We start from the raw sequence: 14219 nt of genomic DNA, 5'->3' as shown, positions 1-14219 counted from the left end.
TATAAATGTAAATTACTACTGAATGCCTTTGTCTTTTTTTATTGTATTATAACTTGTAAACAATATCAATTAAAATACATATATTTGCTACAGACTGTGTCCACTGATTTAGAAGAGCAATAAGCCAGTAGTACCTCTAGTGGCTTATTGCTTAATTAAATGACAAATCGGAGGATTGGTTTGCAGATTGCCTGAATTGACGTCAATTGGATTGGTTAGGTGACAGAGCCAAGCTCCGCCCCCTGTGGGCCAAGGTAGAGCGTGCTGAGAGAGGGAGGAGGGAGCAGGGGCTGAGCTGATCCCACGTGTGACGCTTTCATTCCCGGCTCAGTAATATTCTCATAGCGGGGCTTTGCATATCTCCTGCCCTATCTGTGTGTGTCTGTCACTGTTACTGTAGTCCCAGCCTCTATAGTTTGGAATAGATATGGAAGGAGACGGGAGTCAAGCCACGTCCGGAAGCCTAAATGATTCACAACATGACCCGGGGTAAGAATCTTTTTCTAAATATAAACCTAAGGTACGTTTTTTTTCATGTTACAACATCTTGGAGAGGACTTCGGCTGCCGTGCTGGATTCGTCCTCGCGCAGTACGCACTTAAACCCGTGCACGGGTCCGTTCCCAGATGCAGTTTTAAACACCACAGCTTTGTAGCGAGAGTGGCCTCCCCCTTTTATGTAGATAGAGAGTAATTACTAAGCGCGAATGTGCTTTCATAGTCTCCCTTTATCCTTTAAGGTCGCTTTTAGAAGTAGTTAGTCGTCAAAATGGCCGAACTGACATCTGGACTCACTTCTGTTGTGTTTTCCCCTTACAGTAAAATGTTTATCGGTGGCCTCAGCTGGCAAACCTCACCAGGTGAGACTGTTATTCTCTTTTGTCGCCGTGTCCAATATTTCTTGTTGGTTGTTTTTTTTGTCGCTGTGACTGAGTGCTCGTTAGCTGCTGGCGGTGTATGTGCGAATGTGCCCTGTCTGTGCAGTAGTGTTCTGTATGGGATATCTCAGTCGTGTGTGTGCGCACGATGTTATTTTTGATCTCCGTCCATCTGAAGTCCTCTATTCGACCCCTATGCGCATCGCGGGGTGTTCTTTCCCCCCCTTCCCTTCCTTTTTATTTGAAATGCAGTGACAACAGCGTTCCCATATGTTTTCTGTCAAATAACCCGACATATTCTCTCTGTTCACAGACAGCCTTAGAGACTATTTTAGTAAATTCGGAGAAATAAGAGAATGTATGGTGATGAGAGACCCCACGACAAAACGTTCAAGGTAAATACAGGGCTTTTTCCCTACTTTTCCTTCCCACTGCACATGACGATATCGCTTACTTTGACCGTGTTTAGTATTAATCCAGCTTGTGTGTGCGTGCGCGCGCGTCACTGAGTGTCCCTGTCTGCGCGCGCGCCTGCGTGTGGTTTCACAGCGAGCCAGATAAGCTTAAATGCTCGCTGCTGTAAAGCTGCGGCCGATTGCAATTTGACATTGACTTTGTGACTGCACCACAATGTTGGTGGAGCGTCGTCTCACTGTGTAACACACCACATAATGTTCAGCGCTGTCCCGCCCCCTGTGCCTGTTTTAAATTTCTGCTATGATATATTTACAAAATGAAAAATAATTGTAGCAGTAATAAGGTCACATGAATGTTATGATTTTTGTCTTTAACATTGTTTTAACTTTATATAAGATTCCTAATACTTATTTTGGGCAAAAAAATGTAAAATGTTATTTTTGGGTGAATTTTCTGTGTATAAAAATTCTAAACTTCTCTGTGTTTCTGTTTTGCAGAGGATTTGGGTTTGTTACGTTTACAGATGCTGCCAGTGTAGATAAAGTCTTAGCTCAACAGCACCATGAATTAGACTCAAAGACGGTGAGTTTATGCTTTTTGCACTTACATAAGAGTTTTATTCATGTTCTGTCTCTGATGTGTTTTGCCAACTGTGATGTTTTTTTTCCGTTTTGCCTGGGGCTCCCTGGCCAAGCACCTATTAAGGTTAACAGGCTGCTTCAATCAAATGCACACATTGGCTAAAATGTGCACAAGCTACAGGAAAAAAAAAATGGATGTATTCACTTTTACTTGCGTGGTTGAAAGATGGGGCTGACACACCCCCCTCTTTCTGTGCTGCCACATGTGCAGCGTGCTCATATCGGCTGTGGACACAAAAGAGCTCGCTGTCTCAGGGTTCAGTTTGATCACTTTTGATGATCATGTGCTTGATGTATAGTCCCCCTACACACACGCACACTAAAAACAATGTTTTTGCATTTACAATCCATACTAATCTTTTTAAAACACCCAACATGCTGTTCAAACTATCTATTGAATTTAATAAAATATAATTACATCGGATAAATGTATTAGCGTGGTGGCAATCAATGAGCAGCGACGAGTTAGATGGTTGATGTTGCAAACATTTATTATGCTTGAAAGAGTTCAGCCATCTGACTTGCTTAAATAAGCAAATTGATTCACATACATTCAAGTTTTGTGAGGCGTGTTAGATTTTCTAAATTTGCCATCAGATAAATAATAAAAGATTTTAGAGAGGTTTTTACAGTGATTGATTAGATGGGATTAAGCTGGAATTAAATTTGTCAGGGATTTCTTCTTCTTAATATCCAGATTTGGAGGCAGAGTGTATGTAATAGCAAATGCACATTCCAGAAACGTGTTTGTGTGACAGATCTATTATTATTGTTATTATTATTATTATTATTATCTGAAAAACTAAAAATATTTTCACCTGGGGAAAATGTGGAGAATATTTTCAGTGGTAATTTCTGCTTTTATTTTCTCCATCCTGCTGTACAGTGGACACTAGACCCAGCATTTTTAGCAATTCTTTTAACTACAAGGTTTGTAGTGGTCTAGCTGCTCCTTTTTTTATTGGGGACATTGACCTTTTTGGATGGCATTCAAAATAGCTATTTTTTTCGAGGCTTCACTTCTTTAAATGGTTTTGTGGGTTTGGTATTTGTGCTACTCTTAAATTGAAAAAAAAAAGATAAAAAAACCATGCTTTTCTATTTGTTTTTTAAATTATGCATAAAATCTAATCTCAAAAACAAAAACAAAAAAAATAAAAATTGGCTTGTTTTAGGCTTTTTCTTCCTCCTTCCAGAAAAACTCAGTTGCCCCAGTCTTCACTTGAGGGTTTATTTTAGCCTTCCTTCGTGGAAATATTTTATTTGTTGTGTCCTCTGCCCTATCGGTTCTATTACAGTGTTATGGGAAAATGGGCGATAAAGCCATACAGTGCCTTTATGTAGAGTGAAGGCAAGGTGAAATTACCAATAAGTAACACTAACAGCGTCCATAGAGGGGACTACATTCAGGCACGTTAAGAGGCTGTTTTAAACGGGAATGGGGGGAAAGCGAGTCGAGCATACTTTGAATCCTGAGCAGTTTGATAACTTCAAGTTTGACATTTTGAATGAACAGCGTTGTGACAGTTTGACAGCATATATACTTACAGCAAAGGTCGGTATTGGGGGAGGAGGACTGCATATAAATATTTAAAAAAGAAAAAAATATATATACTCGCACCTGAGAGCTGGCCAGCGCAGCTCCAGTCTTGTGCTGATGCTTGATAAATGAAGGCATTCTTGCTCTGTTGCCTTGCCCGAAGGCACCCTGTGAATAGTGGCAGAAAGAAACAGTTAAATTCCTCCGGTTGTTTTAATTAGTCCGTTAAGATATTCACCGGATTACAGCGATGACCCGCTAATACGTTATTCTCAAAGCACAGTTTTTTTTAGGTCATGGTCATTGATTGAAGATTTTATTCTTGGTCTAGTACAAAAGCTCATTCAGCCTTTTTTTTTTTTTTTAACTATTCTGTTTAAAAGGGAAATAATGTCATTACTGATGACCTTTTGTTTAATCAAGATAAAATGCACTATTGGTTATCTAAATTGTCCTTTGTGATACGGATAGAATCATTATTCATTACACTAACTATAAAAGCATGCAAGTTAGTTTTTCATCAACTAATAAGTTGTCGTGTATATATCACCTATTCTAACCTTGAGGTCATAGTTGGCAGACTTGTGTCATATATTTTATATCTGACAGTTCCTTACCCTGAGAACCAAACTGTGACATTTTAAGGTCTTACACCAGATCATTACTTATCAAACCAAACATTTCTGCTTCCCAACCCACGTTCCGGTTTCTTGATACTCTGAGATGTTTCCCTGTGTATTTATCTAAACTCTGCCAGTTTTTCCTACCTTCAAAACCAATGCATATTTATTTAGACATATAGAAGGTATTTTGTTTCTTTTATTATTCAGAAGGAAGCAAAAAAAAAAAAAAAAGACCGAGACCTAGACAGTGGATTTGTCTGTATAGATTGATAAATTGTCACCTGGTTGGCACATGTTAATGACTGGTTCTGGAAAGCATAGCCTTTCTGACCATAATTTAATTAATTGGCCTTTTTTTTTATTTTCTAGAATAAATAGCAAGTTGGTCAACAATATTCTGAAATACTTAAATTTCACAGATGGTTCTATGATTATAGGTGCAATAAGTGACCTTGAAATCATAGGCAAATTATATCAGTATGCTTTTTTTATTATTGTTTCGTTACTTGCAGGTGTTGGTAGTCATGGATGACATTATCATTGGCGTGCTTTGGTATATGTTGAAACTGTTCTTTTCTAGTTTCTAAAGTGCAGTTGTTCATCCGCGGGCAGCGAAAAAGCACAAGCTGCTTGCGTTGTCCTTGTTGCCATTTGTCACTTTGCTTTATCTGCTGTGCTGTTTTGTACTTTAACGTTTCCACTATCAAGATGGCAGTGCGTTAGGATCTATCATATCTTTTATAAAGTTGCACAGCCGTAGCAGCAAGAATAAAAATAAATAAATATTCGGGCCAGCAAAAAATTGATAGTTCTTGATGTGTTTGCAGATGCTGATTTGATACAAGTCTCCCACTTTTATAGTGCCCAAAAAAATCCTTATAGGCCCCCTTTCTGTCCCTGGTAACCTTGAAAGAAGTGAGTGGCTGGAGGTGGAGTGACCGTGAGCAAGTTTAGTCATGTCAGCAGTACACTGGAAATTTCTTTTGTTATTTCCAACATTACAAGGTTTAACATTCTGTCAACCCTGTACAAATAGGTAAGACTTAGTACTTTCTCACATATAGCTTTGTTTAGTACCATTGTGTTTAGTTTTGGTTACTTTACAAATTTATTTTTATTTTGTACATATATAAGAAATATCCAGTGAAAAAAAATGGTTTCTTTAGGACTTCCCTAAGGAATCAGCGTTTCTTGCTCATCAATGTCTACCCAGAAGGTGTCTTCAGTCTTCATGGTAATCCAGCCAGCAATTTGCTACAGCAACATTTGATTCCATGAACAAATGGATTGTGGAAAAAAATGTTAACTAACAAAATATTACAGAATTATTGACTAATGTTGAGCTTAAAATGATGGACACAGATAAGCAACTTACATTGGTGATGGGGAAAACTACAGGATCAAGAAGAGAAGATAAGACAGCACCATTACACTTTTTACTGTCAGTTTTATGCAAGTTATGTAGCTGACTCAAGCAAGCAAAATGTTTTCCACCTGTCTTGGAAATGTTTCCGGTTCTTATGAAAAAGGTCTATTGCTTCCAAAACCGCTTCAGGTGTTATCGCAGACATGCGTCACGGCATCCGGTTGGTTATAGGTGTCTGAGCAGACTCACTGATATCTAATTTGAACGTAAGGATGATCGCTGCTCTCCCTGCCCGTCCATTCAACTCGACTTAAAGATGTTAATGTAAACAGTTGGGAAAACAAAATCACAACTGGTTTTTCACACACTGCATGCACACTTTTGTGCATGCGTTGTGTGTACTTTAACCTCTAAATAATAGTGTTTTGCTGCCAAGCCTCCACCACATTCCATGCATCCTCACCTGGTTTGCTCAGTTGGTTTGTTGCTTCCTCAGCAGTTAGTCACACAGCTGCTCCTCCACAAAGAGGCATTCATTATCTCCAGTAGGTTATCAAGGTTATTTGTATCTCAATCAAAGACAACAAAAACGGACCTAGCATTGCATGCTGTCGAACCACCAATAAACATTTTTAGTGGTGCAAGAGTCTGCCGCAGCCATTTCTAAACCACCACCAAATAAAAGCTGAAATCTAGATTACTAGTTAAATTAACTTAGTTAAAATTTTTATTAGCTGAATTTGATCAATTTGATTTATTTCCTCATAACAGGAGTTTATGTCACTCAAATTATGGATCAGTGGTTTGGCGGTGGTTTGCTATAATTTCTGTGCAGAACACACAGAAATGATGTTGGTGAACAAAATCAACGTCCTACAGGAAAATAGAAATGATTTTGAAGTCCTCTGTTAGAAAGTGAACTTTAAATGGTTTAAAGCTGAAAAGAAACTATTAAAGCTGCTGTGGAAATAATAAAAATATCTACGGCAGATTGGAGTGGATGTTTTATTGTACACTGAACTAAGTAAACTATGCTCTAAAATAAGGCGAACATAGAAAACTAAAGAATCATTCCGAGAATTCAGTTTATATATCAGGCATAAAATAAAGCCAGGAATGTGTAGAATACTATTCATGTGATGTAATTAGAGCAGTTAAATGACATTTTTGGATTTTTCTGCAGTAATTTGTTGGATAGATTTTATCAACATATTGATGAAACTGTGTGTTTTTATGTTAAATTACCTGTGGAAAATAAGTCATCAGGACAGGCTAAGTATGGGCCCCAGACACATAGCTAATAATACACAAAAAAATTGATGCTTATAACTGCCATGCAACTAACCACCTTAAAGATTCTCAAAATTAATTTCTGTCATACAAACTTGCAAAGGTCATACAGTTCTGTCATATAGGTTGGGTTATCTCTCTACCAAAGTGCGCACAAAATTTCCAGACGACTCCAGAAAGAATAGTTGTTCCTGAAGCTGAAATTAAGGAACCAGTAACTGTGTGACCTTTCAATAAAATATCACAATCATGCGAAATTGGTTCATTTGCATTTGCTTTTTGAAGTATCTTGAATGATGCAATTAAACTGCAGGGGTGTTCTGACCAATTCTGACCAGCAGTTTCAAATAATATTCCTTAAAAGCGAATCTAACCAAAAGGTTTCGCAAAATGATAAGAATCCTAATTTAAGCAGATTTTCTACCAGTTACATATTTGAGCCACAAACTTAAGCTACTTTAAACAAACTGCAGGTTTTCCTCTCCACTCTTGTTTTTTATTTATTTTTATTTTTTTCATTGTTCATCCTCTGTATTTTGTCCGGTTATGAAAACACTTAGGGAAGGATGAATGCGAATGAGACATATGGGCATACACAGCCGGAGGGTTTTGAAACTCACATGCTGGTAATTCAGAACATATTTACCATTTTTCATGATGTTTGGTTCAATTCAGATAGAAGCAGCCCATAGCATCTGTTCAAGAAGATGTTTCAAGGCAGGGTGTTGTGAACCAGAGAGATCACAGTTGCATATTTTTTTCTGTTTGGCAAGTAACAGATGAAAAATTTATAAGGCAACCGATTGATTGCTGGGTGGTTTATATATTTTTTGTGTTAATTAAAGCGGCTTTAATAATTGAGAGCGTATAAAAGATTAACCTCAGGCTGACGATACTACAAATATTTCTAAATGGAAATTAAGTGATTTTTGTCTTGATTTTTCTTGTCTTTAAATCCTGGAAACTTTAGCTGTAACTGATCCCAAGTCAGTTTGTCCTGACGTTCTTGACGTTTCAGGTCTAAGCAGAAAAACAGCCGAAGAGGAAATCTGGAGCGGAGGGATGGATGAGCAGCGGCTTGATAGGATTTAGACATAAAGTCAAATTAGTGAGCTAAACCGACTTGTTCGTGTTTAAGTATAGCAGGTGCTCCATCTTCTGCAGTTAATTAAGGGAGATGGCAGTATTAGCACATGGAGGATCTGTCGCTTGTCAGGTACATATCGCTGGATGTTTGTCTAGGCAGTGATGTTGTAACTTTGAAATATTAGTCAGGAACATAATCATTACAGTGATTTTTAGTTATTTATTTATTATTTTTTTTAGAATGTGGAAAGGTGACAATTTGCTCACAGAGCATGACATCGGTTAAACCCTCATTGCAAATGTTGGGATCATAACAAACTGTTCCTTTTTAAAAGGTGTGTTATTCCACAGCAAAAAAAATCAGTACTGATCGACAGCCCAGATATGACATTTTAATTTTGTGTCTGTTCTGTTGCTATCGCATATGCACACCTGTGGACCTGCTCTCTCCTATTAGGAAGAAGCTGTGAGCTTTGATAAGGCTTTTTCCTTTTAGCTTAAACACCACATCATCACAGTAGCTTCGATATGTCTTAAGAGAGACAGAGAGTTTACCCAGGAGCTGCATTAATATATGAAATCCTTTTGTATGATGTGAACTTAAGATATATGCTGGTTCTCTGCCCTGATCTCCCACAGTTGCATGCAAAAGCAGCCCTTAGAGACCCTGTAGTAAAATGCAGAGCCGCGGAAGATAAAAGATGGTCTGTTTGGTGGGGGATTCCTTTCGGTCTGTTCTCATTTCTTATGTTGACATATCAGGTTGTATAATGTCTCGAGGAAATTCACTTTTGCTCTTTGAGAGTTCATATAACAAAGCTGTATCAGAACTTAATTCGGGAAAGTCTTGCATTGATGTACCATATAGCGTTGGAGCAAATATATTAAAGTGCTTCACTGGAAAGCTCCGTTTTGCTTTCGGCTACAGCTACATAAGGTACCTCAACAGCAGCACATCATTACCATGTCAGTAATGTGCGGCGTATGAACTGAACCGTGCAGACTGGTTAGATAGTTAAGATTTATCTGAGGCACTCACATTGCAAAAAGGCACACATACTGTAATTGCAGAGCTCTTTGAAAATGGCATCACATTAGTGGATGCCAGTCAATTGTACATAACAGGTTCTGCTACCATGAGATTGCTAGAGTAATTGAATAAATGGAAAAAAAGGACCTCATACGTTGTATAGACAGCTGTTGATAACAGCTGCTGGTAATAATAATACCCAAATCTATATAAGAGATAAAATATTTTCTAACCAAAAACATGTAATTTGCTAGGTGTGCGTTAAAGATTTTGCCCTGGGTAAAAACTGTCATTTTGTTGTGCAATATTGAACAAAAGTGGGTGAAAACATGGCTGATGTTGTTGTTTACATTTGTACCCTTTCTTCCTTCAGCTAAGTAATACCTCTCAATAACTGTTTGATACTATGGTCTCATCTTCCAGCCCACCATGTTTTTGTTCCATTTAGGTCAAGGTAAATTGTTCACTTAGCTTCAAGTCTGATTTCTTCTTGTGATATTCTTTTCAGGGGGACGAATACAGTATGGAGTTAATAAAATATTCTGTTGCTGTTACCCCCAAGCAAATTTTCATTGAATTGACAGAAATGTCATCTTCCATTTAAAGAAAGGGTAAATATGGTTAAAAAGTGATTGTTGTAATGAAGTCAAAATAGATGTCTTGACGTCTTACTTTGGTTGATCAGAGGAGCCAAAAGAGCCCGACTATTTGGGTTTTAAGTACAGTTTTCTGGCCTAACTACTAATGAAAACTAGCTAACTTTAAGGAATCTCTTTTGGTAAAAAGAAAAAAGGCACTTTGGACATCCAGAGATGGATGCTTTCCTCTTTATTAATCTTCAAATTAAGTTACTATATTGCAAATGTTCAAACTTAACCAACTGATATTTGGTAGTATTTTTCTTCCTCTGTAATCCCTACTTTTTCACTGTTATACAACACCTTATTTTAGGTTCATGAACATTGACAACCAGTTAAGTATGCAGTAGCTTAGATGTTATGCTAGGTTCCTTTGACAGCTTTTAACCTCCCTGTTTGTAACCTATTTGTGGCAGAAGTAGAAATGCTGTTGCTGATGGCCAACTGGTTGGAAACTCAAGCATAAACACATATATTTTTTCTGATCAGTTAACATACTACAGCTAAGAATATCAGGTAATGCTGAAAATAACACTATTCAGTGCAGAAGTTGCTACAGAACAAGGAAGACCCAACGGGTCAATGAGGTTTTTAAAACTGAAACAAGACTAAGTTATAAAGTTCTCAAAAGCTCTCTAATGTAAATGACTAAGTGTGTTTTCTTTTCAACAACTGTGAAGTTATCATAAGAAAAATATTATGGATGATATAATGAGATTATCCAGTGGAGGGTTTCATACAGATATACAGCGTTGTTTGGCAAAAACAAGAGAACAAAACTAGTGTTTCTGTGTAGTGAACCTCCTGGTCACTGATGTAAGCGGGGCTGTAAGGAGACAGTAGATGGTGAGAATAATTGTAAACAATGAGAGCTGTCACAAAGATCTGAGATCGAAGTTGATTTTTGGCTTTAGTAAACATGCTGGAGGAGCGACTTTGGACTTATTTTGAGTTTGAAGCATTTTCATCCAAAAAACCCCCTTTTTTCTGAACAGTACAATTATTCCAGCTGCAAGTCATTCAGACTCATATTTCTGATCCTCTGATTCATAAGACATGATCGACAGTAAAGTTACCTGGATGAGGGCAAGCGACTGTCGCCTCCTTGCACAATTTACATAGGAAAGGAATGGAGAGGGACATTTCTAAATAAATGTTTATAGGAAAATTAATTTCTTCAGACATGAAAACATTTTCTTAAACATTTTTTTTGAAAACATGCCTACAGTTGCATTTTTTTAATATGGGCAGTTGCTCAGGGCAGCAGCTGAAAGGGGTGGGCCATCCAAGTACTACAAAATAAAATGTATCTTATTTGTGAGTTGTCCCCTGAACAAGTTTGCTACTACGTCTATGCATGTGTAGTGGAGTAAGTTTTCCTTAGATTCTGTTGAGTACTGGGAGACTACATTACCTTCTTTCTTCTACAAAAAAATCTAATAATTGCTTGCATTTTAATTGCACATTTAATTTAAATGTGTGCATAGTTATATGTCAAGCTTACGAAGTTAGACATAGTGATTAATTGTGATTAAACACAACTCAATTAATTTGATTAGAATTTGTAATCGATTGACAGCACTACTTTTAATATTGGCATTTTCAGTTTTAATAGCTATTGTTAACCACTGTTGCTATTATAGAATGCTAAGGACATCCTAAAAAGTCATCTCTGTTGTCATGTTCTCTTTTATTTTAATAAGAGTAAACTCCCGCTATACAGAAAACATTCTTATCACCAATAGATTGTGACATTGCCTCTTCTTCTAATATAAATAACTAATGACCACCCATAGCTGAAATACATTTAATGCTGCTAAGTATAGTTCTTAAAAAGATTTCAGAAAGATAATTGGTAGTGCAGGTCAGCACTTGACAAAACCACTTACATAACTCTTATCATTGCATGTCTAGGCACAATCTGCTGGGCTCATGAGTTTCAAAACTCTTAAGATATTCTTTAGATATTCTATTCACTTTTCAGAAACATTTTTTCTGATGATCTTCTTTGTTGCACACCTCTTTCACCTTCAAATAAACTGCTAACCTAAGAGATTTAAATATCTTTTTCACTTATAATGTTTTTGACAGATCTGTGTTGTAGAGTGTATACCAGCACACATTTAAAGTTACACAATATACCAAAACTTTTTGCATAAATTTAATGGAAAACCATTCAATAATCAGACATAAAAAAAGTTCCCCTATCCTAAGATGAAAAAAAATACTGATTTAGACAAAAGCAAGTACAGAAAATATGCTATCCATACGCTTATTAATATTAGGTCCAAGATGTTTAATGGAGAAATATATAGTACTGCACAAACATGAGTGCAAGAACACTAGAAAGTATACTCAAGTGCATGTAATAACACTGAAACAAATGCACTGCAGGTCCATTTAGCTGTTCCTGAACCTAAGTGTCTTACATAACAAAAAAAAGCTCCAGGAAGGAAGTATCAGGTGAAACTGACACAACATTTCGGTTTTGATACTTGCATTATCCAGTGCAAATAAGAATGCATGTACTAGCTCTACCTCTGATGAAGCCACTTTGTATATAAATATCATCTTATAAATGTACAACCTTGGAAAAATAGATTGCCTGCAAAGATTTTATAGGGTGTTCTCATGGCCTAATTTTTATTTCCTTCCTCTTAGTGTGATTTAAATAATTGAAGTATCATTTTACTAAATTTCTGTGCATTTAGTTGCTTCATCTTTCAGCAGAAAACTAACCTTAATTATCCATTGTGTATGTAGAGAACAGACATAATCTCAGCAAGTTCAAAAACAATCAGTTTAGTCTCCTTGATTATCAAAGGCCTTATATAAATATATGTGTATTTTGTCTGAACGTAAACCTAAAATGTAAGATATATTACCAGGTATAGGACTTTGGTATTCAGAACATAATCTGTTGTCTTTGCTCAAACAGGGTGCAAGAAAAAAAATAATTGAGTTTGAATTGGTTATGCCTGGGGCTAAGTGCTAAAACAAATCTTTAAATGAAATTTATTACAAGCGGGGTTACCGTGCCCAGGTGTTATTGAATTCATTTCTCATTCTGACCTGATTTACAACGATAACGGTAATAAGTGAGACTGGCAGAAAAGATGACAGTGACATTGCACATCATGGATTCCCTTCAAGCAGATTGAAATGCAGTCAATGTCAATGGCTTAATTGATCCGTGCAGATGGTGCCTTTTGTTTCAATTGTTTTCCTCAGCAGGGCGTATTATCGTTTTCTTAAATAAATCCATCTGTGCCAATGGAGTCATTTTCACAAATGCAAAGAATTTCTCACTCATTTATATATAGCCAACTTCATTCATGGGGAACCATAGCACCTTGTTAAAAGGGTTCTATGAAACAAACAGGGAGATGTTCATCCTTCAAGTCATTTGTATTCAGCCAAGGACAATTTAGGCAGACATTGTGGTTTGAGGCAGTTCACTGCTCTTCATTGTAAGTGCAAGGTTGATGAGACCCCCATCCCCCAACCACCGCCACCCCCACAACATACCTTCATACCACAGAAATTAATGAGGAAAATGAAGCTAATGAGATAACAAGCACAAGATGGAGAAACAGGCTGATCTGACGCATCCTCCTGGTTATTTGGCAATATCTGGAGGCGTCCCCGGCCTCAGACTCTCATTTTCTTCCTGTCATATTCAATCAGCGATTCCTGCCTAAAATAAAAAGCGAGTCTCTGGTGTGACCATGACCAGCAGAACACTTGCTGTGGCTGGTCTGCTCACTTTTCCTCCCTTTTGTTTTGTTTTGGTTTTGGGGGGTGTTATTAATAAAAGGTTTCATGACTACGAGATAATTTGGTAGCGTGAATGTTTTGGTCTAAAGACGCACACAGTAATTATTAATAATGAATGTGAGGTTTCACAAAGTACGTTGCTCAACGGAATAAATGCTGCGCCTGAAATGTTTCTGTGAGCTCCTTCCGTTGTAGATAATTAGCAGTGTAAAGTAATGAGGTCACTGGTAATGGTCATTTCTCTTTACATGCTTTGTCCTGATGAGTGACAAGCCTAACTTCTCCTAATTAAACCAGTATTTCTGAAAATCTTTATACCTGGATCATTTATAAGGAGCCCAGGTAAGGTAGTAGGTCATCTGTGAATTTAAATACCATGCTGTTATATAGTCGGGATTAATGTACTGAGTGATAAAGCCTTTAGCACGGGGCATTACATAGCAGTTTGCAAATGAACTTGTGACTAAAACTGTACACCGAATTAGGAAGTGATTTAATATACTACAACATTTAAGTGCTGTTTGCCATTTGTTTTGCTGAATTGTTCGACTGCAGCATGGCTCTGTGAAAGCTGCGGAGAATCCTGAATCAATCTGTTCTTTGAGAAAACAAACTACAACTTTAATTAGGTTGTGAAAGTTCAGGAAGCACACTATGTTAAATTGGACTAAATTGCACATAAAAACTTCTTGTTGTCTTGTCACATGGCAGGGAATGTGAAAAACCAAAAGCGTATTCCTGGTTTACATTTAAGATACGACTGTATTAAATATGGCAGACAGCAAAGAAAACTGTGTAACCACCAGTTTGTCTCAATAAATGATCATCATGCTGACTTCATTATAAATATTTGATATGGTTAAGTGCCAAATAACTTAATTGCCAATTCACTTAACTGTGGTGCTTTAATGTTTTTTTTGAACCTATGGGATTT

At 37.1% G+C, this 14219-nt stretch overlaps 1 protein-coding gene across 8 annotated transcripts in view; it reads left to right on the top strand.

Annotated features, from left to right (window-relative positions):
* The first annotated feature begins 219 nt into the window (after positions 1-219).
* msi2b (musashi RNA-binding protein 2b) overlaps positions 220-14219 on the top strand; it is a 293528-nt gene continuing 279528 nt past the window's right edge. For 3 of the 8 annotated variants that reach the window (XM_044140963.1, XM_044140962.1, XM_044140964.1), the window contains exons 1-4: positions 224-489; positions 819-859; positions 1191-1272; positions 1792-1876. In XM_044140963.1, coding sequence (XP_043996898.1) covers positions 428-489; positions 819-859; positions 1191-1272; positions 1792-1876 — 270 coding nt within the window. In that variant the 5' untranslated portion in view covers positions 224-427. Of the gene's footprint in view, positions 490-818; positions 860-1190; positions 1273-1791; positions 1877-14219 lie in introns of all 8 variants that reach the window. The other 5 variants (XM_044140960.1, XM_044140958.1, XM_044140961.1 and 2 more) reach the window with 3 other exon arrangements.

Source organism: Gambusia affinis, linkage group LG15 (assembly GCF_019740435.1).
Source record: "Gambusia affinis linkage group LG15, SWU_Gaff_1.0, whole genome shotgun sequence".
Classification (NCBI taxonomy): Eukaryota; Metazoa; Chordata; class Actinopteri; order Cyprinodontiformes; family Poeciliidae; genus Gambusia; species Gambusia affinis.
Note: the sequence above shows the minus strand (reverse complement) of the source record. Positions and strands in the feature narration are given on the sequence as shown.